The sequence below is a fragment of the Fringilla coelebs genome (genome assembly GCF_963513975.1).
Source record: "Fringilla coelebs genome assembly, chromosome: 20".
Taxonomy (NCBI): domain Eukaryota; kingdom Metazoa; phylum Chordata; class Aves; order Passeriformes; family Fringillidae; genus Fringilla; species Fringilla coelebs.
This window is the reverse complement of record NC_140046.1, coordinates 6,117,459-6,143,817: the sequence shown is the minus strand read 5'-3', so window position 1 is coordinate 6,143,817 and position 26,359 is coordinate 6,117,459. Positions and strand designations below refer to the sequence as shown.

The following is a 26,359-nucleotide window of genomic DNA, read 5'->3' as shown; positions in this document are numbered from 1 at the left end:
CAGGTCTGGAGAGGAGCTGGTTTTTTTGGGCACTTCACCCCAGTCATTGCAGCCAAGGAGTGCAGGAAGATCAGCAGAGCTCTTACCCACCCCTGCCACCAGGACATCACCTCTGTCCTCTAGAACTACAGCAGTTGTGTCTGCCAGCTCAAGCCCAGCCTTGCCTGCAGTGATCTGAGCTCATAAGTCAGCATCTCATGCATAATGAATCCATGATCTTAACCCACTGTTACAGTCTCCAGCAAAGCTGCCACATTGGCTGACAGCATCCAAGTACAAAGGCAAAAACTCCAAAACTCAGTTCTTTCTTTTTCATAGCACTGCTTAAAGTTTGCTGTTCTCAGAACAAGGTCTTTGCCAGGCTCTTTGCCTCTGTTACAGCTCCAGATGTTTCACTGCAAGCCACCTTCAAGGAGAAAGAATTTTGGTTCCTTGCTAATTCTACACTGTCCCTAACTTCCCATTTAGTGAGTGAATGAGGAAGGAATTCAGATAAAGCAAGAGCTAAGAAGGAGAAAGCAGACTCCAAATGGTAACAGGCACAGAGCAGCTTTTAAATAGAGCCTCTTTGGGAGAGAAGGGACACCCCTGAATCTGATCTACTGCAAAGCTGCCTGGCCTGGCAGCTGGGAGACATCCCACAGCAGGCCAGCAGAGTGTCTGCAGGGCTCTGGGTCACTGGATACCTTGGCTTACCTGTGTGGCCAGGCTGAGGACCTGCTGGACCAGCTCCTGGGTCTCAGAAGGCTTTTTCAAGAACAGCTTCACTATTGCAGTCAAGAGAGTGAGCTGCACCTAAGAGAGAGGGGCACAGGAGAGATTAGAAATTCCTTTACTGATATCAAACATGGCTTCAGTTTCCTCACAGCATGACAATGCTCTTTGCCAGTGAACCCCAGTATAATGAGATTCAAACCCTTGCCTGTTGCAAAACACTTTCACAGAGAAGTCCCTGAGCAGCAGGCTGACATTTGTGTCATACCCCCAGTACAGCCATCCCCCCAAGAAACATGCAACCTCTGGAAACCCCTCTTCTTCCAAGATGGGAATTTCTGGAGACAGAGACAACAAAGCAAAACTGCAGATTCCCAAGAGTTTTATTTTAGCTCAACATTGAAGCCTTAATTGACAAGTATTGTCTGACCACTGCAATAACATTTACTATCCATCCCATAAACACACTGCATGAAACACTTCAGATAAAATGCACATTGCAACTTTACCTGGGTGCTTTCATCATGGAAACCCTCCAGGAAACTCTCCAGCAGCTCATCTGCATTGTCAATTCTTTCAGCATATTCACCCACTATCCAGATCATGGCAGCTCTGGCATCTGGCTCATCCAGGGAATCCAGGTTCTCACACAGAGTGGCAATGATGCTCTCATACCTGGTTTGTCAGAGAACAGGTGGATTACTGGGGTGAACTGGACTTGTTTCACTCCATTTCTGCCCACATCATTCTGCAGAGAATCCTGCTCTGAAGTCATGTTTTGTGTTTCTACACAACAAGCAGCATTTGCATTCAACTATTTTTTTCCCTCCCAAAGCTGAGCACTGAGATCTCACAGGGTCTCTGCAGTTTAATCCATCAGCAAGACCACCCAGATGTGGAGTTCAAGATAAAGCAGCCTTCTGTTCTGTTTGTTAATGGGAATATTTGATCCAACAGTTTAAACCATGAGTCTGAATCAGATCCTGCAGCCTTGCTGGAGGCTTCAGCCTGGTAACTCTGAACTGGGTATTGCACTCCCCCCAAGGCTTTACTGTAAACCAGACAATATCCCACACTAATTTAGCTTCCCCTACTCCCATGTGTGGGTAGCTCCACAAGCAGAGACTGACAGCAGAAATTGCCAGGGAAGCCTGCAGATGTCCCATATTATTTTTTAGGTGATCATGAAGTCTCTGCTGAAAAACACTGCTGCAGTTCTGTGGCTGAGGAGACAAAATCTTACTGCAGAACCAAGAGAAGCTGAGTTCTGCCCAAACCAGAGGGAACACTTGGTGGGAAAAGCCACCAGTGCTTTGTTCAGCACAGCCTGACTGGTCTGGGACCATGGGAGCCATGAACTTTCACAGCCCTGTATGAGGAGACTTGTACACTTCATGGATTGCTAGAGGGAATTAAAACCAGAACAGCCTGATGCTGTAAACCTGGCCAAATCTTCCTTGTGGCATCCTCTGCAAGAACTGATCCAGCCTTCAGTATGGAGTGGTGGGGAAGGAAAACCTTTCAATTCAAACTAATAACAAAAGCCAGGCTGACACCTCATCTAGAGCCTCCTACCAAACTAGGAGTGGGATCACTGCTTCCACCTCTGCTTCAGAGCCCTGCTGAGCTGAGATCTGCTCTGTTCTTCCAAAAAGCCCTGGGGGGGTCTGCACCTACTTGTTGGGGTACTTGCGGAAGATGTCCCTGATGACCACGATGGCCTCCTGCACCACGTAGTTCACCTTGGTCTGGATGAGGTCCAGCAGGGTGCTCACACAGCGCTCTGCAGATTGCTGGAGACAGCAGAAAAACACAATTTAAAAAGCTGAAGAAATACTCCAGCTCCCCCAGCACACACTGAGGAATGTGGTATGTGTATGAGGAAAGGCCCAGAGGACAAGAGCTACAAACTCTGTCCAGAAATGAACTGCAGGAGAACAAAAGGTTGTTACAGTGGGGACACCAGCTGGCTCCAGCTCCTCTAGAAAGTAAGAGAAGCAACTGTGCCAGCAGAAAGTTGGGTAACCACACGAGAGAGCTTGGGAATATCTGTACACTGCTCTTTGTACCACCCCCTGGGGCTGGTGCAGGCCACTGAATGAGCTCTCTGATTCCCATGCCAGGCAATCAGAGCTGGGAAAGTTCTGATAGACTGCAGGAAAGTTTCTAGCAAAGCCAGAAGGCAGGAGAAAACAGTGCTGTCAAAACCAGCAGCAAAAAGCAGCAACAGGTTCAGTATTTTTGTGGTGAGGTCACTAACAACATGTGAAATGCACAGCTAAAACCAGAAATTCAGCTGCTCCTAATGCAGCTTTCAATTAAGTAGTTCAATTCACAGGCACTGCAAGATAACAAGGACTGGACACTGTCATGCTCCAGGAACCAGGAGTGGAGTTAGATAATTCAGGGAAGTCTATTCCCAAACAGCACAGTGAGACAGGACATCACAGGAGCAACCAACTCCAGCAGCAGAGAGCCTCAAATAAGGGCAGTGATTTGGTTATTAGCAGGGCACACATGAAGCCTCATTACACAGCTGGTGATTAATGTGAGAAGCAGACTGCTCCCAACACTGCCTTCAGAACACTCATAAAGGATTCAGGCTGGAGACAAACACTGTGGGTGGGGCACAAACAACAGCAATGTAGGTGGATTTTTCAATTCCAGTGAGCTAACAGCTGCCTCAACTTACAGAGCACTTAAAGGCTGGGCAGGAGGAGGAGGAGTGAAATGGCATTTTAGTCACAGGAATCAGTTCTTTGAGAATGGGCAAAAATCTCAAGGACAAACCAGAAGAATTTGGGTCAGAGACTAAAACCTTCTGGCAGCTTCCTGCCCTCCTGGGTACCTCACACAGGGCCTGTCAGCACAAACAGGCTGACATGAGGATCAGCCAAGGGAGGATCACCACAAACCAGCACTTGCTCTGTCTCTGCAAACTGGCAGTAAGTCATAAAACTCTCCCCTGAAATTCACACAAACAGAAAAAAAATCCAATACAATTGGTGTCAGAGAAGCAACACATAAAAATGGGTGATTGCTGTAATATTCTTTTATGATACCTCTCCCTCCTTAGCTCAGCTTTATGGGTACTGTGGCACTACTGAATGGCAACCTGACCATGTCCTGCTCTGATCCCTTCTGCTCCAGAAGGGATTTGAGGCTGTCACCTGGAAGACACTTCCACCTCGTGGGGACTGACCATGGACCTGGCTCACAGTGGGAGCCCTGCTCTAAGTCCTTGCAAGAGAGATGCTTCAGAGCTTCAAATTTCACCTCTTCATCTCAGTAACTTTCATCTGCTATTTTAACAAGTGACCTGATGGGGGTAAATCTGTGCCACATCCATGCTACAGAATCTACAGCACCAGTCACTGCAGCCCTGTCAGAGCCTACAACTAACAGAGCTTTAAGAGCTGTTACAATTCAAGGAAAAGCAAATTAAAGTTTGGTTTTCTTTTCTTTAGATGCTTTGAAGCATAATTTTTTCCAGGAAAAGCACGGCATCCACTTTGAAATGCACAGCAATGATTTTTAGCCAAAGAGTCCCTTGGAAAGTGAGCAGTGATGGGCACATGCCCAGAAGAGCAGCCCCTCTAATAAAAACCATCTCAGCTCACCCCATCCCTTGTAAACACACAGCTTTTTGAAGGTGGGACATCCTTGGGGACAGCAGAGCTCTGCAAACTGATGAAAGAGTGCCCCAACTCAAGCAGCTTTCAAGCTGGAGCGAGGAAGGACAAGCAACCAATGTCAAAATTGCTTTGTTTTTCTGCAGAAACCAAATGAAAGCCCACAAGATTATTGAAGTAGCACATATCACACTCAGCCATAAGCCTCAATGATTTCTAAGAACCAGGCTGCTGGCAGAATCTCTTGGAAATGAGACAAATATCCCTGTAAGATGGCTCCTTCTGCTTCTCCTTTGCTCCAGAGGAATCCCTATCTTTACTGCATCCACTTCATTTCCTTTTCCCACAGGAGTGGTGCTTGTTTTCCTAAAAACCAAAGCATGGCATGATGGTTTCTTGTGATGCTGCCACTGGAGCAAACCAATTCACAAGGCAGACAAGTGTAGCTACACCAGAGTTTGCTGTAGATAAACCCAAGCTAACTCTGAGCTCAGCTAGCAATAATCCAGCCCTATCCATGCAAAATGATTTTATGACATCCCCCAAAACAATGTGACTGCTCAAGCCTGGGCAAAATCTTGCTACTCAGTGTGGGTGTTGGTTCCATATCCCAAACCAGCACCAGGAGCAAAGGGAACACCACATTTGCTTTGTGGTGCACCTCTCAGCAGACAAATTTATTTGTCTCACTCTCCTAGGAGTGACAATTAGACAAAAGATAGGATCCCTAAAGGCAGAGCTGAGGTGCTCTGTGAATCCTCATTCATCAACAGCTCCCACTGGCTGTGTCCTCTGTCAAAAATCAGATTTCTGAGCTTTGGGAACTTGGACACTGATGGCTGTGAGGATGCTCTGCCATTAGTCATAATTCACAGTGTAAACAGCCTCTAGTAAACACAGATGCACTGGGGACAGGGATTAACCTAGGGATGAGGAACAACTGTCATGAGTTGCTCTATGTATCTCTTTAAATCTGGTTCTTGTCAGAGCAGGAAACAGACCTCACCCTTAGCAGCAGCAGTGCCAAAAATCAAGGGTAAAATGGCTAATGGAGAGGCACAATTACAATTAGAGGGTCACTGGGGCATTATTAACTAGTCCTTTGCTTACCAAATATGACTGTTGTGGTATCAGGGATGGGGAAAAATGTGGGGGATGAGGGCAGGAAAGGGTAAAAACATCTAAAATCACCTTGATGCTGCAGGAATACACCACCCTCCCTGCAACTAGGACAGGCACAGGGCCAAATCCTAGTGTGAAAGTCCCTGCTGAGAACTAAAACAAATTCCCACCCTGCCAGCACAGCACTGCCACAAAAAGCACTGTCACCAGCTCCTTTTAAACTTCTCTGTAGCCCTTTTCCACGCTCAGGGGGGTTTTCTACTGTCACTGCTGTGGCTCCATCCAGACAGGCTCCAGCCTGGATGCAGCATGGAAGGAGTCCTCTGGTATTTTGAAGTGCAGATATGAAATAGAAGCAGCAGCCCCTGCTCCATGGGGCCATGCTTCAAAGAAAGCCCCTGGCAGTGACAAACCTTTGAGAGTTGAAGGAAGGAAGACAGAGCTGCACAAAAGGGCAGTTGATTCTCTCCAGAGGACAGAAGTTGGTGTCCTCTGTGCACAGGCTTGCAGTAGTTTAGCTGAAACAAGAGAATCCTGTGCACTGACACCACACTAAGCCAGGCATGATTAGGTTATTATTTAAATCTGCTGTCAGGCAATGCTCATGGGAACACACTTGAGCAAAAGCTAAATGAGCTCAGCTGAAATTAGAGCACTTTATGTGACATTTTGCACTCAGTCATCAGTTTACTGAAAAGTACCAACACCACAGCACAAATCTTCCCCCTCTTCACAGGATTTCTGAGCTCCTGACAGGCATTTCAGATTCACTTACAGTGAAATTAACAGACACATCACTAAAAAAACAATATTCTATTATGAGCACTTAGGTGGATGTTCCACTGGCAGAGGACATTTCAGACTTGTTTTGGAAAACTGCAGAGGTTCCTAGGAACTTGTTTGCATAAGCATTGAGGTAAAAGAGAGCACACTCCAAATGAAGTTACAAGTTATATGGATTTATGTAAGTAGAGTCACTCTGTTTATATAAATTGCATTTAAGTGCCCCAAATCTCTGCAATTCTCTGCCTCTGTGTTCTGTTCTTCTGAAATGGAGGGGAGGGATGACAAAATGCTTCATAATACCGAGTTTCTCTATACAATATCTTCTTCCCCCTTCAAAAGGTCAGGCCATAGCTATTAAAGGATTTGGATGGATAAGTGGTCATTGTTCCACTAAAACAAATACAGTAAAATATTCCATCAAGGATGAATGATCTGCCTTGCTCTGCCTGCAAGATGAGAGGAGCACCCCCCTCCCACGACATCCTCACAGCTCACACCTGCTCAGGGCTGCTCTGCCCAGAACCAGGGTGCATCCAGACCCCTCGAGGGCCACCACTGAAACTGCAGCACCACAGAAATGAGGTGGCAAAGGCCAGCATTGCTTCTGAAGACAGGGAAGCACAGAGAAGCCCCAGGGTGAGATACTTGCCTCCACCTTGATGGCACAGCGGCCGATGGCGCGCACGGCCTTGCGCACAAAGTCCACGTCCACCTCGGTGGCGTATTCCTTGAGCTCTGCCAGGACCTGTGGGGACAGCACACCAATGTCAGCCCCTGGGGACACTCAGAGAGCAGCTCACCCTCCTAGGTGATGCTGCTTGGGCACCAGAAGATGAGCAGGATATCCTTTCACAGTTAGCACACACATCCAGCCAAACTCTGCCATCGGCTCACGGGTGTGTCTAATCCAAACTGGTGTGGGTTACACTTGGTGTAGGCTGGACAAAGTCAAAAGGTGGCCTGGTCTTGATTATTTTCAATCCTTCTGAACAAGGGCTGAAGAAAAATCAGCCCTACCAAACTTAAAGGTTTCTGTTCCTTCCTACACTGAAAAGACATTCGCTGCGTGCAAAGCTCTCGGCAATAACCATTTTTGATCTCTCCTTTTCTGTGCTGAGATGAACCTTTGGATCCCTGGTGAATCCAAACAGAAGATGCAGAGGAGATCTGAGGACACCCTGGAACATCTATACACAGATTAATAATAGCATGAAGATACTTCCCCCTGTAAAACTAAGATTTATTATTTTGTCTCAGTGTTTTGCTAATGGAAACCGATGAAGGGCTAAACCCAGGATCTGCTGGGATCTTACAGACCTTTAACTAAAAAGCTTTGTCTTAAATCACTTAGCTTACAAAAAATTATTTCAAGAAAAGACCATATGTAATTTATATTCCCTCAAAAGCTCAATTTATTTCAGTTTCTCATGCCAAACATGACATCAGGGATTTAATCGTGATGTCACAAATAGATGGTGAGGGAGAGGGGAGCAGCACAAAGCCAGACAGTCCTTTGAAAAATCTCTCATCCAAGCAAATTGCTCAGAAGAATGACAAGATAAAGAGGCCATGAAGGGCCAGACTGCAGACAGATAAATCTGCAAGGAGGAGACAGGACATCTGTGTTTTGAAGTTTTATTATTTCCTTGGATGATCTACATTGCACAGCACTTGGAGCACCTGCCTTTAGCAGCTGATGCTTCCCAAACACTGCCCAAGGCCTGGGCTGGAACCATCCTGGTGCCCTGGTCCAGGATGGGCACAGGGATGAAGAATCTCCACCAGCAGCACAGGAGGATGTGGGTGGAAGCTGCTCCCAGGTCTCATTCCAGGACACATTCCTGCTAAGGCTTGTGCTGTTTTATGAATGCCTCCTCAGAAGCTGGAGAGATTCATTCATTAGTCTGCAGATCTCAGACTGCCCTCCAGACACCACTGGCTTTCATGCAAACAGCCCATATTATTGGAACATTATAAATTCAAATTGCTGTGGAGCCTACCAACAGTAAAGAGAAAATTCTGAATATGTTCACATAGAAACTGATTTAAAAAATATTTTCCATGCCCCCAGCACAAAAAGGGCATGAATTACCTTCCTCAGCTCCAAAAACCATCAGGAGAGAGCTGAAGGAGCTGCCTGAAAATGTCACATGAAATGAAATTGTTCTGTGACAATTAGGATAGGACAATAATAGCACTAACCAGAGGCATTAATCATTCTGCATTAGTGTTAGGCCTCATGGCCAGGGGGGCACACAAGAACACCTCCTCCAAGGAAGGGATCTGCATTAAACCAACATCAAATACAAGAAGAATCTACACTGCAAAGTGAATCTCAATTCAGTTCAGCTTTCTGCTATTCCCATTCTGGAAGCAAGTTAAGCAAAAGCAGGATTTTTTTAGCTCTGAAGAGTGCCTGTGCAAGCGTTAGAACAATTTCACTAACTTGAAATTCACACTTGAATAATGTTTAGCCTTTCTGAATGCCTCCCTTACAGGCACACCCCTCTCACTTGAAACAAGTCTCTCATTCCAACCTCAGCACTGGCAGTGACTCATTTGACAGGATCCATGAGTTCTCCTCCTGGAATTGTCATCAGTGAAACAAGATCCACCTCACGGTCACGATGCATCCATGCCACACTATTAACATTTAAATTCTGGGGGAAACTCCAGCATTAAAGAACTCACAGAGCGCTCCACCAGGCACAGCCATGCCTAAAGGTGATGCTAACTCCAGGAGTAGCTGCAAACACCCTCACACAAGGAGCAGGGCAGGGTTTTCCCCTCCCAGAGCACAGCAGGAGTGCCCCAGCTGACCTGGGCAATGTTTGCTTGGGAGGCCAGGCGGATCATGATGTCCAGTTTCTCCAGTTTGACATAGATGGGGTCGTTGTATTTCACAAAGAACACTTTGATCTCCTGCTTCAGGATTTCAGGCCTGCAGGGAACATAATATTGTCACTCAAGAGTGGTAAAAAAAACAAACTATTTTAACAATAGGCATCTTTTCTTTAGAAATCTCCCCAAATATCCACTGAGAAACAGAATGGTGTCATTTTGCCCTGGTTGACCAGGGAGGTCATGGACTCCCCATCCCTGGAAGTGTTCAAGACCAGGCTGGACAGGGCTCTCAGTAATTTGGAATGTGAAACCTGCAGAGGAAGCTGGAACTGGATTATCTTTAAGGTCCCTTTCAACCCAAACATATCTCTGACTCTCATTTTATGCCTAGGATGTGCACACACTAATTTGAAGAAAGAAGTCTGTCAAAAAGATTATTTAGATACAAAAATGCATCATTCAAGACTTTCTACAGCCACATCTCTATCTTCTCTATTTGAGCAGGCAGTGAACAACAATATTTTCAGTGAAAGAACAGCATCCTTATCTTAATGCAAAACCTACAAATCCATTTCCACTTTCACTTCAAGATGCCAGTGCACAGTAACTCTGCTCTAATATAATCACAAAGAGCTATCCAAGCTATTTCACCTTTCCAGCAAGGATCAGCAGCAGTAAAACATGAACATGGGAGCAAAGTGGTGGGAAAAACCCCAACCCACTGTGCACCAGGATGTCACCAGCCTGGTGGCTCTGGGCTGAGCAGAGTAACACAGGCACAGTGAGATCCTGCAGGTCACTGTGAACTGTTCCTATTTGCCATTTTGATTTATAGAGGCCAATTCTGACTACTCATAAAGAGAAGGTGAAGAGAGGCAGAAAAAGAAATACTGCATGAAGCTGGTAGCACAAGTATGCTGTAAAGGAAATTAGTTCAGGCTACCAGAGTCATGAGACTGTTTAACCTGGCTCTCAAGGGATCTGAGCCTGGATTAAAAGAAATTCTGTGCATGTGGCAGTATCTGGAGATCTGAGATAACCAGATGGCCTTTGACAACACAGGAATTAAACCCCCTGAGCCTTTACCTCTTCTGCACAATCAAGTTGATGTTCCTCAGGGCAACATACTGAACTTCAGGCTCTCCAGACAGCAGGGTCACCAGAGGAGGGGCAAGTTTCTTCAGCAGCATGTTGTAATAATCAGAGTCCTTGGGAAGGAGCTCCAGGAACTTCATCAGGACCTTCACTGCTGACAGCACCACTGCTGAGTTGGCATGAGACAGCCGGGGGGTCACCCGCTCACAGATGCTGGGGACAGAGGCACAAGAAAGGGTTCAAATGGATTTCAAGGTGCCACATAATTAAAATCTGAATTTAGGAGATGGCACATAGCTTCTCAGACACTGCTTGGATTTGGTTTTGCTCACAATGAATGGGCAAAGTCCTGTTCTCCTGAATGCAGCAGGAAACAAACAGGGACTTCTCTCACAGCTTCAAGTTTCTCTCCTGCCACAGTCAGCTCAGGAACAATTCCACACTTCCTGCTTTTTCCTGGTGGTATTTTCTATTTGTGTGATCTTGTCTGTCACTTACAAACATAACTTTAACAAAAACAGCTACTGGAAAAACACTTTAGCCTCCATATAACCATTCAGAAGTGATACATGCTTCGGGTTTGCTTGGGGGGGTTGCTGTCATTTCAACAGAAAAAGATTTCTGTTCCTCTGAATACACAAGAAGAGTGACCTAAATATCCTCCCAAATCCCACTTGCCATAATGGATCCTGTAATCAACTGCATCCTAAACAGCCCATCCCAAAAAGAAAGGAAGTTTGGGTTCATATGGTCTTTCTTAAAGCATCTGTCAAGTTTCTTCCCACTCCCTCCTGCATGTTGCTAACCCAGAACAATCTCATTCCCATCTGTGCCTCCTGAAGTTTCCTTCCCTGCAAGATTTGCTTTGAGCCATGCTGGAAGGGAAGCAGCACAGCTCAGTGAAGAGCAGAGAAATCCAAGTCAGGGTTGGGGCACCCCCAGCTGCCTCTGCCCAAAGTCACCTGCATGCCCCAGCTGCTTCCTCTCTCCATGCCTCAGTTTCCCCATGCACAGGGGAGTGACATTTTGCTGGAAAGGAGGGTGGTTTTCCCAGTGCTATCTGCCTCCAGGAAATAAACTCCACACAAAGGAGCAAAAGGATAAATCACTCTTCAGAGAAATTGCAGCTGAGGAATTGGGACATGTTCACAAGTGCTCAGACCAGTGGTCCCTCTGACAGAGCTGGGATAACGCCAGGCTCACACCCTGGAGATCTCTGCAGGTTCCTAGCACTCATTAAGAGCTGTTTCTGGCACAGAAACAGAACACAAAGGGGAAAAAAAAAACAACCCAGCAAGACAACTGGGAGGCTTCTTAGAAACAGTGCATCAAAAAAAGAGTCAATGAAGAAACCCATCAAATTCCAACTGGTCTGGCCAGGATCCTGTACGTGGGCTTGTGATCCTTCCTCCCCCTCCATCCCCACATCAGCTGCATTAAATACATCATCTCAGAGTCTCCCTGTTCCAAGTTACTTTTCTGGCTGAATCCTTGTTTTCTTGGGAACACAATCTGGCTTTTTGTGATTCTGGAGACAGATAAGGAAGAGGCTTGAAGTGCACAAACTAACAGCCCACTACCCAAACCCTAAAGTATTTCTTTTTAGCTTTAGTCATTGCAGTTAAAGGTAAAAGTGCAAAGGTGAATTTGGAACAATAAGAAAGAAATTTTCACTTCTATCATATCACAGACTAGTTTTCAGTTGGAAAATATTCCAGACCTGCAGTATTTTGAAAACCCACAAACCTATAATGGCTTCTTGCCTCTCAAAGCAGCAAAATCAAATAGGAAAGCTCTGCTTTAAAGCAGAAAATCCTCCAAACACTGTTTCCACTGTTACAGGTTTGGTCTTGAGCTGATCCCTTCTTAGTAGTGCCAGTCCCCACAAGAACCAGCCTTTTAAAAAAAAGTCAAAAAAGATAAACAGAGAAAATGGTTCTGCAGAGGGAAGGGGCAGGTTTCCAGCATCAGCCCAGCTACCAAAAGTAGCTTTACTTTTACATCTAGTTTATCAAGTCTTATTTGTGCTGCCACAGTGCCCTGTTAGCAGAAGTCCTTTCAGAGCTGTACCACCCCCCAAGTGCCACCAGCAGCCCCCAAGTGCCACCAAAAGCCACCGCACCTCTGAGCTTCCCGGTCATCCTTGGGGTTGTAGTTGGACAGACAGTCCAGGATGAAGATCTGCCCCCACTCTGTGCACTCATTCAAGGCTGTCAGCAGCTTGTTGATGTTCTGAGGGTTCAGATCCAGCAGGTTGCTGTTGGGGTGGGACTCACTGATCTCTGACAGGGCGGCCACGGCGTTCGCTACCACCTGGGGGGAGAAGAGCTCCTTGTTAGCAGAGCAGGAGGGGCTGGGCAGGGATTGATCCAGGGCTGGGGACACACAGGGAGCAAACTGGAGCTCTGTCAGCTGCCACTGCAGTGAGCTGAGCCTTCTGGGATGCAGCACAACCTCACAACCGACCTGCAGAGCCCAAAGCTTCGCTGGGAGGAACAGGAAGCCAGGACAAGGACACCACGAGAGACTTTGTGGCACCCACAGGGAACAGCACCACCCTGCAGGCTCCACATCCTCCCCCAGTTCCAGGGGATGCTCAGCTTTGCAGTCAGGGTGCCCAAACCTCCAGCTGCCCTATTTATTCAGGAATGTGTGCCTCTTGCCCAATTTCCTCATGGCACATGGCTTAGCAGTGATCCAGAAATGAACTGGCAGGTGCCTGGCAGCCTCCAGCTCTGCAGCAGCACTGGCAGGTCACACAGTTTGAGAGCAAACAAACCATTTCTCTAAAATGGGCAACTCCTGCTAAATTTTTAATAAGCCATATTTCAATTTCAGTCTCCAGAACATCCTTTTGCTTTATGGAACCACGGTAAAGCAAGCACTCCAGCACAACTCATCCCTGAAAATATTCCTGCTGCATTTAGGACTATATAAGGTCTTCTCTTTTCTAAGCACAGATGAAATGAAGCACAGAGAGGAGGTCCAGGGTCCAGATTGACACAAACAGAAGTGGGAGTGCAGCAGAAATTTCTAATTCCACACTCAAATTCAACAGTTATTCCAACAGACTCCATGGGAAGATTTTTTAAAAATAGAAAAACTGCAGAATATAGAGACAAGATAGAAAATTTGCAGATAAGACTAAAGTCTTATTTGTTTAACTAACATGAAAAGGGATTTAAGCTGAGTTGGACACAGAAAACTGAAATCCCTTATGAAAAGGTATTTTCAGGACATTTTACAATGTACATCATGTCCAGCCCAACTCCCAATAAATATCTGCTCAAATGAAGATTTATAGTGTTATTTTCTATGAGATTAAGGCAAAGAAACATCTTATCTAAAATCATCTGATTGTCTGGATGGCTAAAGATGCTGGATGGCTAAAGATGCAGTACAATGAAAACAAGAACAGCACAACCAGAACTTTCCCTGCTTTGTTCCCATCCCTGCTTGTCATTAAACCAATATATTCCAAAGTCATTGCACAGGCACAGTAATGTTGATTGTTCTGCATTTCACACCTAGAGGTCAGAGATAGGATTCTGATCCAAGATTTTATGAATTTCATTAGTTGAATGAGCCTTCTGTCACCAAAATCATTAGCAATCAGTGCTGCTGTCTTCTTGTACTGTTTTAATGAGGAACTTATTAAGATAGGCTGCTTATCCTCCTCATTATTTAATTTGCCTAATTCCTGAATGGTTAATGTGACACAGCATAAAACTGAAATAAAAGGTTTTTAATATCATTGTATTTTTGAAGTTACCAGTGAAGACAAATCATAAAAGCCACTGAAAAGTTCAAAACCCTTATGAAAAAGTACTTATAAAATGACAGTACTTTGGGAAAAAAAATTTGAATTGACAAAAAAAATTTACATAGCCAAAGCACCAGAGAAAGGGACCTGTCAGTCATACAGAGGGACAGGAGCTCTGGCAACTGCACTCACACTGCCAGGCACTCTGTTGCAGTAATAGATAAATTAGTAACTAATAGAGATTTTTAGAATAGAACTGAGACTGCAGAAGAGCTCCAAAATAATTGAGTCCAACCATTAAGCCAGTACGGCCAAGCCCACCAATGAATCACATCCCCAAGTGCCATATTCAGATATTTTTGAGCACTTCCAGGATATTCTAAACCCTGTGCTTCTCTTTCCTTCCTTGCAGGGTCCATGGAGTCTATCCCTGTGTGTGTCATGGGCAAAGGATGCACAGAATTGCTGCTCCCACGGGTGGAGAGCAGCAGCTCCAACCCAGAGACCAAAGTGAGAATGAGATTTTCCTCTCAGCATCTTTTGGGTCCCTATCCAGTTCAAAGCTGAGGATGGGACAGCACATGGCAATCCACTCATAATTCCATCCAAAGCATCCATGAGGAAGTGGCAGGAGGCCAGGTGGGCTTTGGGACATGGGCTGTGGTCTCCTTGAGTGTCAGAAAAAGGACTGGGAGGGGTTGTGAAACATCTGGTGGCAGCTTAGTCCTGCCAGAGGAGCTGGGATCTACAATCCACAGTCCACAATTAAAGCTGGTCCTCACCTCCACCTCAGCACCAGTGACAAGGAGATAACTGAAGTAAAGGGGATAAGGGAAAGGGTGGGGAATGAATGCAAACTTCAAACAATATTTATTAAAAAAAGGACTTGCTGGTTATTTGCACTGAACATATTGATGTGTTATGGTGTTGTGGCTATGCCAGCAAAAACAATCAGCATCTTCAAGGCTTTTCACACAGCCCCAGCACAGCTGAAAGGCAAACAGCTCTCAGGAACCAGTCCAACACAAACACTGGCTGGAGCACACAGCCTCACCTCGTCCCTGGCACTGCCACTGCCTCAGGCAGCAACAGGAACACAGAGCAGCCCTGCACAATTCCAGCACACAGCTCCTGCTCTGCCAACTGCTCCCACCAAGTGAGAGCTCAGGTCAAGGACTGCAGCATCCCCCACTAAGGGCTCTCACTCAGGCATGGAAGAAGTCCATAAAGAACCACTCAGTACCAATTCTGATGTTACATCACCTGCTAATCTACTGGGTGCTTTGGCACTCATGGAAGTGCCACTGGAAATATTCAGTAAGATGGTTTTTGGCCAAAAAACAAATTTAAAAAATCTCCAACATCAAAGCTGAACCTTAAGTCTTCAGCTGGGTTAACGCTTCTTCCTGAACACAGCAACACAACATCAGGAAGCCCAACTACATTAAACTGCAAGAACAAAGTGGTAAGTTACAAGAAGTTATTTTCTCTTTAAAATAAAAAATGATAGAATTGCTGGGGGATATAAAAGTAAGCTAAAGATTTACCAGCAAACAAAGTGTTCTCTGCTTTTCAAAACATGTCCCATGTTTATTTCGATGAGAAACCAACCAGTTTATCCCATAGCCTGGAAGAGGCAGACTTAAAGTACATAAAATTAACAGCTGTGAAGTCTTGAGTTCTCAAAAATAATAAAAAAGCAGAAGTCAACCCAGCAGTCACAGATATGTAAGCATAAACAGCTAATGAACAGAAAAAGCTTTTAAAATTCCAAGTTAACTCCATTGGAAAATGCCCATTTGACTCACAATTAAGAATATCAACTTTAAGCTAAGAGCTACCAAATTATGATCTGCCTAAAAATCCCCCAGAAAATAAAAATGCAGAGCAGATTGAAGAATTAATAATAATTAATAACAATAACAGGTCCCTGGCTTGCTGATGTAAATCAGTTTACCCTGGGTACACAATGACATTATTCAAATGCAGCCACAGCAACATCCCTTTGGAACACAGATGAGCTGAATGACAATAAACCTCCTTTTGGCTGGAGGAATTTTGACAAATTTGGAGGAATCTATTGGAATTTATTGACAAATTTGGAGGAATTTATTGGAGGAAATTAATTGGAATTTACTGAAAAATTTGGAGGACTTTATTGGAATTACCCAATAAATTTAGGTTCTTGGAGAAGCATGATTGGGACGAGGATAATCAAAACCTCTCAGGCTCTTTTTAAAAAATAAAAAAAAAAGAAACCAAGCCCAAACCTCTACACTTAAATCTACATCACAGCTTTAAGAAGAACCCAACAGTTTTAAAGCCACCTCCAGACAAACTCCCTCTGCAGCCAGGCAGACCAGACCCGACCTCGAGGGAAGCTGCAGAGGTAGGAGCACTGTGATTTCCAAGTGATTCCTTCTGGCAGCTCAAACCTTCAGCTCAGAGCAAATGGCATCAAACAGCACCAGGGAGGGAAGGGGGTGGCTGAAAACCTGCATGTCTGCCTGGCAGCCCACACAGAAAAGCTTTGCAGGGGCTGGGGGGACAGGAGGGAAGCTCGGCACATCCAGAACGCCAACCAGTCAAAGCAATCAGATTATTTCCCCAGCATCCCAAGCTAATTGGAAATTAAACCAAGTGTGTAATGGAGCTAATGAAATACAATGTTCTGCTGCTTGAAACAGGAACCTCTGGCTCGCCATGCTGCTAAAGTGAAGCAGAAATGAAGAAAAGGAGGAAAAATGAAGGGGCTCAGAGAAGGCTGAGGGAAGGCAGCGCTCCATCCACAGCTGGAGGCTCCTTCCCTCAAGGGAGCCAGGCTGGAGGAGATGATTCTGAGAGTGCAGAGGTGCTGACATTTCAGAGAGCACTCTGGGCTGGCAGGGTACATCAGTGCCATCAAGCACAGGCTCCCAGGTGGGAGATTCAGAGCAGTCTCACAGAGCCACTCATTTTTATGAGCACACTGTGTGGCCAGAATGTCCCTACCAGGTGCTCTCCAGAGAACAAGACCCCTCATCCTCATTTCATCATCACATCATCACTTTCATTTCCAAGCCCTCCTTACTTTGCTTCCCTAGAAACAGGAACCATTCCCTAGCCCAGGAACCATTAACATTTCTTACTTTACAAAAGTAATTCTTCCCTGTGAGGGTGGTGAAGCCCTGGCACAGGTTCCCCAGAGCAGTTGTGGCTGCCCCATCCCTGGAAGTGCTGAATGGAGCTTGGAGCAATATGGGATAGTGAAAAGTGCCCCTAACCATGGCAGGGGATGGAACAAATTGAGCATTAAGGTCCTCCCCAACCCAAACCCTTCTGTGATGCAATGTTTCTAAGAAATGGCTCAACCCTGCAAGTCAGAGAGCTCTCATGAGCCTCTCACACTGTCAATGCTTGTTTGTATGTATAGATATAAAATAAAGCTCTGGGAGACTCATAAATTCCCAGTTCCTGATCACATCCCAAAAACTGCCTGGGTGGGGAAGACCTCCTGGCTTGCTTTTTGCAAGTGGGCTGAATTTTTATGGAGGTGGCAATGGAAGGCAAGTTAAGTGTTATACTTCCCACGGTGTGCTTGCCCTAACTGGGTTTTTTTTTCTGCACTTCCCTGCAGAAAAATGGCACTTTGTGGCAGACTGGAACATCACTCCTGCTCTCATATCCTTGCAAAAATCAGGATGTGTGAGCTGTAAGGCAGGAAAACAAGCTTCCCCCAGCTGTTGAAACTCTTGTGGTAGGTGGGCAAGAAGCTGCTCCATCTCAAGGGGCTTCTCCTTGGCAGAGCTGAGCCCTCAGTGCAGGAAATTAAACTCCATAGGAAGATACAGAGGGTCTGCAACTCCCTGTTCTCCTTCCAGAAATCCCTGTGGTGTGATCCCAGTCTGGATCAGGCACCTACCAGACACATCAGACAGGTTTTGCTTTATTTTTTGCAATTTTCCTTGCAGAGGTTCTCGCTGGCACCATCCAGGGGCAAACGGGCTGTCTCTGATCTGAGCTGAGAAAAAAGGACCAGCTAAGCACCAAATTCCTTACAGAGCCCTAAAAAGGGGGGTGCAGAGTTACAAAACATCACAACCACAACATTATCTGACAAATGGTACTTGTCAATGGCTAGAAGTGTCTGTTCCAATGGAAAATAACATGTAGACACATGTCAACAAAATTCCCAGCACACTGATTGATGGTAGATCCTGGAATGATCTGTTCAGCAAGATTAAATACTTTGGAAATTAGGCACATACTGGTGGCTGTAATTGGAAGGAGACAAGTCTCTGATGGATAAATTTGTCAATTAAACTTTATAAATGATGGATCTGGGAAGACAAACTCTGAAGCCATGGAAATTCAGAATTACCAAACACCTCTCTGCCAGTACTGAAACACAGGGAAAAAGCTCAGCTTTGAGGAAAGATGCTCAAGAGCTGTATCCTTCATACCAAAAACCAACCAAACAAAAACCCAAGTCACACATGCATGCTTGAAATTCCCTCAGACCTCTTTAGGATAAAATTACCTGCTCAGTAAGTGAGATTCCCCTGCAGGAGCTCATTCCAAAGCCAAAGCTGGTTTCAGCAGCAGAACAAGGGGGTCAGAGTGTGAAACCAGAAGCTGTGCCACCATCACAGGGGGCAGCTCTCCCTTTCTCCCTACTTTAAGTCTTTGCTGTGCCTGCTGCCACACACAGAGCTGGTTTCTGCACTGCCAGGCAATGCCCCACATTTCCTCTCTCTAGCATCTCACCACACATGAACACAGCCACTCTTCTGACAGGCTCCTCCATAGCTTCTCCCCATCTCTCTCCCAGTTTGTTGCTGCTTTTGGCTGCATAGTTTACCAAAAGTGTTGCTTTTCCTTCTGGACAGCCTCATGGAAACAGCACAAGCATCTATTAGAGAGCTCCAAAGTGCCACAACTACCACTCTTCAACAGCCCCAAGCCATGTTCTCATTCACTGCAACATATCCATCACTGGGTAAAAGAAATTCCACCCACAAATGCCATCAAGTGTCTCCCAGAAGGAAATATTATCTCTACTTGCAGCACAAACATCATAAAAAAACCCCAAACCACACACAGGACCAATTCAGACATGGTTGGAGGACTTCAAGACCCAGCCTGCATCTGCAGTACTTGGTTTGAAAAGAAGAGGGATATTTTTTTGCCCACAGGACAGAAAGGGTATCCTGGAGCAGTCCCAGGCTGATGAGATGCTGCAGAGCCCACATCTCCCAGCAATATTCAGGTCCACACTGGGAAGTGGATTTTCAAGTTCTTCATGAGCAGGAATCATGAATTCATCCAGCAGTGACAGCTCACTCCTCCCACCAGAAAAAAATCACCAGCTGCAGGGGGAAAACACAGGGCTGGGAGAGTCCCCATGAGGAACAAGTGACCTCCTGTGCCCAGGGAGAAGGTGGTGTTCCACTCCCTGCTGGATAAGACAATTCCCACATCCCTGACTGCCTCCCACAAAATCCTTTTGGGACTCAGGGGAATCACCAGTTTCTCACCAAGGGGTTTTTTCTCAGCTTTAATAGAAAGAGAAGGATAAAATTCCTGCAGAGGAAAGGCCCAGGAGGCAAAAGCTCCTTTTGTTTCTAAACAGGCTCATTCCTCAGGACACCAGCTCAGAGACATTCTGCTTGCTAGCTAGTAGGAAAAATAAAAGGAAGATCATCTTCCTCCATAGGGTCATCCAGGAAGCTCCCACACACCCACTGAAGTTCTGGCAGGGAAGGAACCCTCATCCCTTGCAGGCACAGCAGGAGAACACTCTGATTTGTCTCTACAGGTTTTTAGTCTCATCTGTGAGCTGTGGAAACTCAATATTGCTGGAGGGAATTTGGATTAGATCAAGCTGGACCTCATCCCCTCCAGCTGTCAGATCTCAGATTCCCTTCTTAGAGTGGTTAATGCTAAAGGCAAAAAACTCCCAGCAAAAGAGTTTAATTATTCTCCCCACACTTGGTGCATTTACTAATCAGTTATGTGATCTCAGCTTACTCTGTGCTGAGTCCCAAGAATGTTTCTCACAATAAATTGTGATGTAGAGGGTGTAAAACACAGCACAAAGTCTGTACAGTCCACAAAAACACAGAACAGCCACACCTGAAAAACCTTGGACCCAGCAAGAGGAAGGAGAAATGCTACAGGAAGGAATTAAAAACTGAACAGGAAAAACCTAGAAAATAGCAGGGAGAAGGTGACATAGTTAACTTAAGCCATGTAGATTACAGAGAGATTGGCAGGGAATCTATTCCATGGGTTAAAAATTACCTTAGAAGGTCAAGGATTGAAAATATTTGGAGAGAAAGGTTGTTACATTCAAATGTTAAAAGACCAGTAAGGTTTTAGATGGATTTCCTCTCATGTTTTTCTGCTAATATTTACATTCCTGAAGAAAACCAAGGGATAAAAACCAGGAGGGAAGTAGTTACAAAATAAAGTGTCTAAAGATAGTCAGCTTTGGTTCTGCTTTCAGCTGCTGCCATCTCGTGGTCTGCTCTCCCTCTCTTGGGTTCAGCACTTCCAATGCTCCAAGGAAGAGCAGTCATTGCAAGGCCAGAATAAGACAGCAGCAGGAAAAAAATAACAAAAGAAGATTTTTCCATGACTTCAGAGAAGCTCTGGCCACCAGTAAGTGTGAAACCCTCCCACCTCTCTCCCTTCACCGTGACCTATTGCTGGCTGTGAACAGTGTTCTGCAGTAACAGTGCACAAAAATCCCATTTTGGAACAACATTTTTGTTAGAACATGAGGATTATGGGGGAACAGGCTTCTGAGTTGCATTTTACCCAGGCTACCAGCAAGAGAAGTGCTGAGGGCTGAGCAAGTGCAGCAGCCCAAGGCAGCCAGGCCCCAGCTTTATATTCCTCCAGTCCAGCTTCTGCTGAGCTTCATGTGCAGAAATGCAGGGTGAAAAGAGAAGGATTTGCCTTAAGACAGCTCTGGGAAGAAATGCAGGCTCCCCCTCTATGGAAGGATCCTCTTCAGCAGGATCCCAACTAACAAAGGGCAGCCACAGGCACATCTGTAAAATGAGATTAAAGACTTCTCCACAATCAAACTTCTGCAGGGCAACTGAACCCTGCCCTTGTAAAGGGTTTTAGGCCATGGCCTGCACAACACAACTCTGAGAACTCTGCTGTCATGCCAAAAGCCACCAGCCCACCTCACCAGATGGATCCCTATCAATATATATCAATATTCTGCAATTATAAGTTTGAATTAATTCACCCAGGGGCTGCACCTGCACAGTAAATCACCTCATGTGAGCTAAGGCAACATCCTTACAACAAAACAGATAAAGGGAAAAGAACCCAGGCTGTGCACCTACAGCACCTCAACAGGACTTCAATGCCCTGAACATCCCCAAAGGCTGGTGCTTTATTAACACAGAATAATGCCATCAATCCAAAAATATAAGGAAAAAAAAGAGAACAAACCCAAAATGTTTCTGACAAGGTCACCTCCAACTTAGACATCCTTATGATGAAGGTGATCTGAGCCCAGAGAAATATGCACCCTGATCCCTGCACAATTATGAGGCAATTAGTGAGCCACAGATGGAGATGTTCCTCTACCAAGACCCAGCTAAAATGCTTAGAGCTTGCTCATGTGCTAGAGGCAACCAATTACAAAGCCATAATAAAATCCTTCTTGAAGACTATTTTTCAGCTGCAGCCTTTTTTAGCTCCTGCTCAAAATCCTCATTTCTCAGAGGAGAGAACAAGTGTGGATTTCCCATCTTAAAAATTCTGCTTCATTAAGTATCTAATGTTGCCCATTTCCACAAGCCATCAAAAGAGGAGAAACATTTATAATATAAATATGAATGAGCTTGGCTAACAGGTTGCAATGATTGAGATGCACCATTTACAGAGGAATAGGCCATCAGAATAGATCCATCTGTACCATTCCTTCCAGCAAGATTTTCTTTTTGATGGCCAATACTGATACACACATTTTACTTAAAAAGACCTTCCAGGCAGGACTGCATTCCAAGGAAAAATACCTTAGTAAATATCAACTTGCACACAAATATAACTTATTTGGCAAATACAATTCAAGGTCAGCAGGAAGTTTCACTTGGAGAAAGCAATGAGGTGGATGGTTTGACCAGGAAGATGAACCTTAATTAGGGGTGGATAATTCCTGTATTTTTGAGGGAGCCACTGTGCCACAAAGGAAGGAATTTCAAAGAGGATCAACTTAACCAAAAGGTTAGTTGATCTAAGTACTAAAATTTCTTTTCCTTTCCTACTAAACTTGTAACCAGATTAAATATTGTATTAAATCAGCAGCTCTAAGAGCATCAAGCCTTTGATAAAATCTCTCCCCATGCACCCTTAAAAAGCAGCAATATTATTCCCCATCTACAGTAAAACCTGAGAAACCAGTACATACAACACCAGCTACAGAATCCTCTCAAAGCCTGCAGACATGAAACCACACCCCAGGCCTCTCCTTCATCACCACCACTCCTCCAAACTGCATTTTCCTGCTGTGAATCCTCAGTTTTGGAAGGAGCAGTGAGTACAACACGAGGCAGGTACAGTGACCCTGCACAGCTTCAGGAGAGCTGTCCCAGCCCACCCTCATTACCACCCAGGAGCTCAGGAGTTTTCCTGATGTTTTATTAGGAAGCCCTGTGCTACTTTTGGAGGTTTATTTAGCAAATAGAACACACACTGGCCTTTGGTATTTTTCCTCTTCTCACCATTCATTTAAGTCTTTAATGCACTTTTTAAATACATATCTGTGCTCTCCTGTCAGCCAACAGCTCATTTACCAAACCACCGAGTCCCACAGAGATCAACAAGCACAAAGGGCAAGCAAAACCTTGTTATTTCTCCTGAAGTAGCACATCTTTTCAGCCAGTGCTCTTCACCTCATATCCATGTGGCTACAATCAGAACAAAATCAGAGTTGGAAGCAATGCTGGGAGAAGAGGAGGTTCTGTCCCTGACCTCCACTGCTGCCTGGGAGCTGCTGAACACCAGGGCCAGCATTGAAGTGGAACTGAAGAAGCCCAAGCGAGTCCCTTCAGAGGCTGCAAGGCACACCCTCCACACTGAATTGGAACAGCAGGTGTTTCTCTACCAGCCTCAGAGCTGCCTAGACAAAGAAAGCACCTTCAAGTAGTCATCAATATTCACACAGAAGCCTGGCATAAGGAAAAAAAAAATCAGGGAGGCAGATAAAAAGAACAAGTTGTAAAAGAGCTGGATATCAGAGAAAAGAGGTGTCTGTATCTCCTAAGAGACACTACCACTCAGACTGCTGCCTGTGACAGTCAGACACCTCGAGTTTTACTGTCTCTACAAAGTCTTACAAAGAGCAATCAGCAGCCTTCACTCTCCTGCTAAAGGGGATGGCACCCTATCACCTGCACTTGGTTAATCTCAGGTGCCCAAAGACTACAGGACAGAAATTCAGTGGTTTGACTCATGCACCACAGAAAGAGCTGTTAAACCTGACCTAATAATGTGAGATTGGCCTCTGCTTAGAGAAATATTCTCTAAAAGAGCTAAAAGAGTAGCAGTCACCTTCTTAAACTCTGAGTTAAACTGAGCTGCAGAAGTTTTCTTCCCTGCTAAGTGTCAGGGTGATATTGGTATGCTCCCTGGATTCCAGCAGGAAACAGTATTAAATGAAAGGATGATGCAGTGGGACACTTCAGTTCCTTGGCCACCACCTTTTAGTCACAAAATAATAGCAGGAGACACCTGGCTTGGAAGTGGACCCTTCATCAAGCATAATTAAATGCTGATTTAGTAGTTAATTTACTCCTGTGAAATTCTTGGTCATGATCTCCACCTCTCCTCTGACAACCCATTTAACTTTATTAAAAACATTAGCATTGATTTTCTCCACTCATTACAAGCCAGTGAATTTATCTGCATTAGCAAATTAATTCATCCAAACTCTTATTTCAAGAAGAGCCAAAGCCTGCAGGAAAGCAAGAGCTACAAGCTGTCACCAAGGCAGCAGCATCACATATTTCTTGCTCTTCTGACTCACCTGGCCAGGAAGTTACACTTCTGCAGCATTCACAACAGGCAAAAGCCCAAACAGATCAAATAAGAGAAGAAATACTCTCTGTTTTCTGAGGCAACAAGTCTTCCCTAACCAAAATCATCCCAGAACCTTTCACATTTGTGATTTCCAAACAACACAAACTCAAGCATGTGGCATTCACATTCTCTGAACATGATTCCTTCACCCAGGATTTTTCTCCTAGGAAGCTGAAAGGCAGTGAGAGGCCTCAGAGAAAAGAAAAACAATTCTTATCTCATTTGCTTCTCCGGTGTTTTGCTCATGTGGAATGTGTTTGGAGATTGTTTCATTGGATTCTGCTGTGAGTTGTTTTGACTCTTTGGCCAATCAGGGCCAAGCTGTGTCGGGACTCTGGAAAGAGTCACAAGTTTTCATTATTATCTTTTTAGCATTCAGTATCTTTTCTGTATTCTTTAGTATAGTATAGTATTCTTTAATATAATATAGTATAATAAAGTAATAAATCAGCCTTCTGAGAACATGGAGTCAGATGCATGGTTCTTCCCTGCCAAGGGAATTTACAATAAAGCAACGTGCTGGGAACACCTCACCATGGGATTGGAGTCTGCAATCAGATCCCGCAGGGAATCCAGGAACCCTTGGTCCTCCACCATCTGGGCATTGATGTCATGGAGCTTGGCCACACAGACAGCTGCAGTTTTCCTCACGTAGGGGTCCTCATCCTTGAGGCACTTGCGCAGGGGCTCGCACAGGTACTCGGTGATTTTGTCCACGCGGATGCAGCCCATGGTGCGCACGGCCAGGGCGCGGATCAGCGGGTTCGGGTCCTCGCAGTCCTGCACCACAACACAAACACAGCTGCACCAGCAGATTCCCTGCAGCCAGGCTGCTCTTACTTATAAACAGCATCTCTCTGATTGCATGTTAAGTGCTGGAACCCAGCAAATTCCTCTGACTGCCCCTTTAAAGACAAACAATATTCTTTCCAGAGAGGAAGACAGGGACATCCTCTCTGACCAGAAGAGCAGACCTCCCAGCTTAGGTCTTCTCACCTCCTTCTGCCTCAAGAATCACAAAAGAAACTTGGAACTCAATCCCATTCCCCAGTGTCTTATATTTTATAACACTCTACAAGGAGTCTCAAACTTCTTCTAAGTGTTGGCTTTTATCTTGCACAACATGGGACTGGAATAACATTTCCTAGAAAAGGAGAGGCAACCTGACAACAGAACTAAAGGCAACCCAGCAATCAGGCTGTTGTTCTTCCAGTGAACTGTCTCTCAGTTTCACCAGAGATAAAGGTTTTCCACACAGAGCACAGCTGGAACATTCAAACAGGAAGTTTGATATCCATGTCTCAGATACTACAAAGGCTGGAAGATGAAACAGATAAAATCTGTTTTCCAGTACCAGAAGTTGATAAAACAACAGAAGCAGCTTTCCCTGGAGCAGACTCACTCACAGCAACTCACAGGACTGCTGAAGTCACCTCCTCTGCAGTAACCAGAAGGAACAATTGAGAGAAGGGACCCAGATCTAGTGGATTCAGCACCCTCCTTTATGAGCCCAGCCCCAAAGCAGAGGTAAAGCTCCCAAAGGCTGATGGACAAAGATGTGCTGGCAGCCACCGTGCTGGCCCCTTTCCTGATGTGCCAGGGGAGCAGGTTACCTTCACAAAGCTGTTGACAGCCATGATGGCCATGTCTGGCTGGCTTTTGGCATAGTTCATCAGGTACAGGTAGACCAGCTTCTTCAGCTCCAGGTTGTCAGTCTGCATGCAGTTGACAACATCAGGGAACAGAGAGCTGTGGATACACAACACAAGGATAAGCAAGGATGGAATCAGAGAATTGTTTAGGTTAGGAAATGCCAGCAGTTCCCCCAGCACTGCCACAACCAAGTCCCCAAGTGCCACATCTAAACACCTTCTAAAACTCTCCCAGGGATGGTGACTCCACCACTGCCTGTTTCAATCCCATCTGAACCTCCCTGGCACAACTTGAGGTTATTTCCTCTCATCCTGTTACTTGTCACCTGGGAAAAGGGACTGACCCCAGCTGCCACCCTCCTGTGAGGGAGTTGAGAGAGTGAGAACATCCCCCTTGAGCCTCCTTTTCTCCAGACTGAGCCCCGCCAGCTGCTCCCCATCAGACCAGTGCTCCAGCCCAGCCTCTCAATGTTCTTCTTGTCATGAGGGGCCCCAAACTGACCCCAGGATTTGAGGTGTGGTCTCACCAGTGCCCAGCACAGAGGGACAATCACTGCCCTGCTCCTGCTGGCCACACTGTTCCTGATACAGACCAGGTGCCATTGGCTCTTTTGGCCAGCTGGGCACACAGTAGCTCATGTTCAGCCACAGCAGACCAGCACTCCTGG

The 26,359-nt window shown here is 45.5% G+C and overlaps 1 protein-coding gene across 3 annotated transcripts in view; it reads right to left on the bottom strand.

The window, feature by feature from the left end:
- AP2B1 (adaptor related protein complex 2 subunit beta 1) overlaps positions 1–26,359 on the bottom strand; it is a 76,040-nt gene that overhangs the window by 42,157 nt on the left and 7,524 nt on the right. For all 3 annotated transcript variants that reach the window (XM_084218932.1, XM_084218934.1, XM_084218933.1), the window contains exons 4-12: positions 25,653–25,788; positions 24,574–24,819; positions 12,316–12,506; positions 10,185–10,406; positions 9,075–9,195; positions 6,904–6,999; positions 2,392–2,507; positions 1,224–1,389; positions 697–795 (exon numbers count right to left, since the gene is read on the bottom strand). In XM_084218932.1, the coding sequence (XP_084075058.1) occupies positions 697–795; positions 1,224–1,389; positions 2,392–2,507; positions 6,904–6,999; positions 9,075–9,195; positions 10,185–10,406; positions 12,316–12,506; positions 24,574–24,819; positions 25,653–25,788 (1,393 nt within the window). The remainder of the gene's footprint in view (positions 1–696; positions 796–1,223; positions 1,390–2,391; positions 2,508–6,903; positions 7,000–9,074; positions 9,196–10,184; positions 10,407–12,315; positions 12,507–24,573; positions 24,820–25,652; positions 25,789–26,359) is intronic.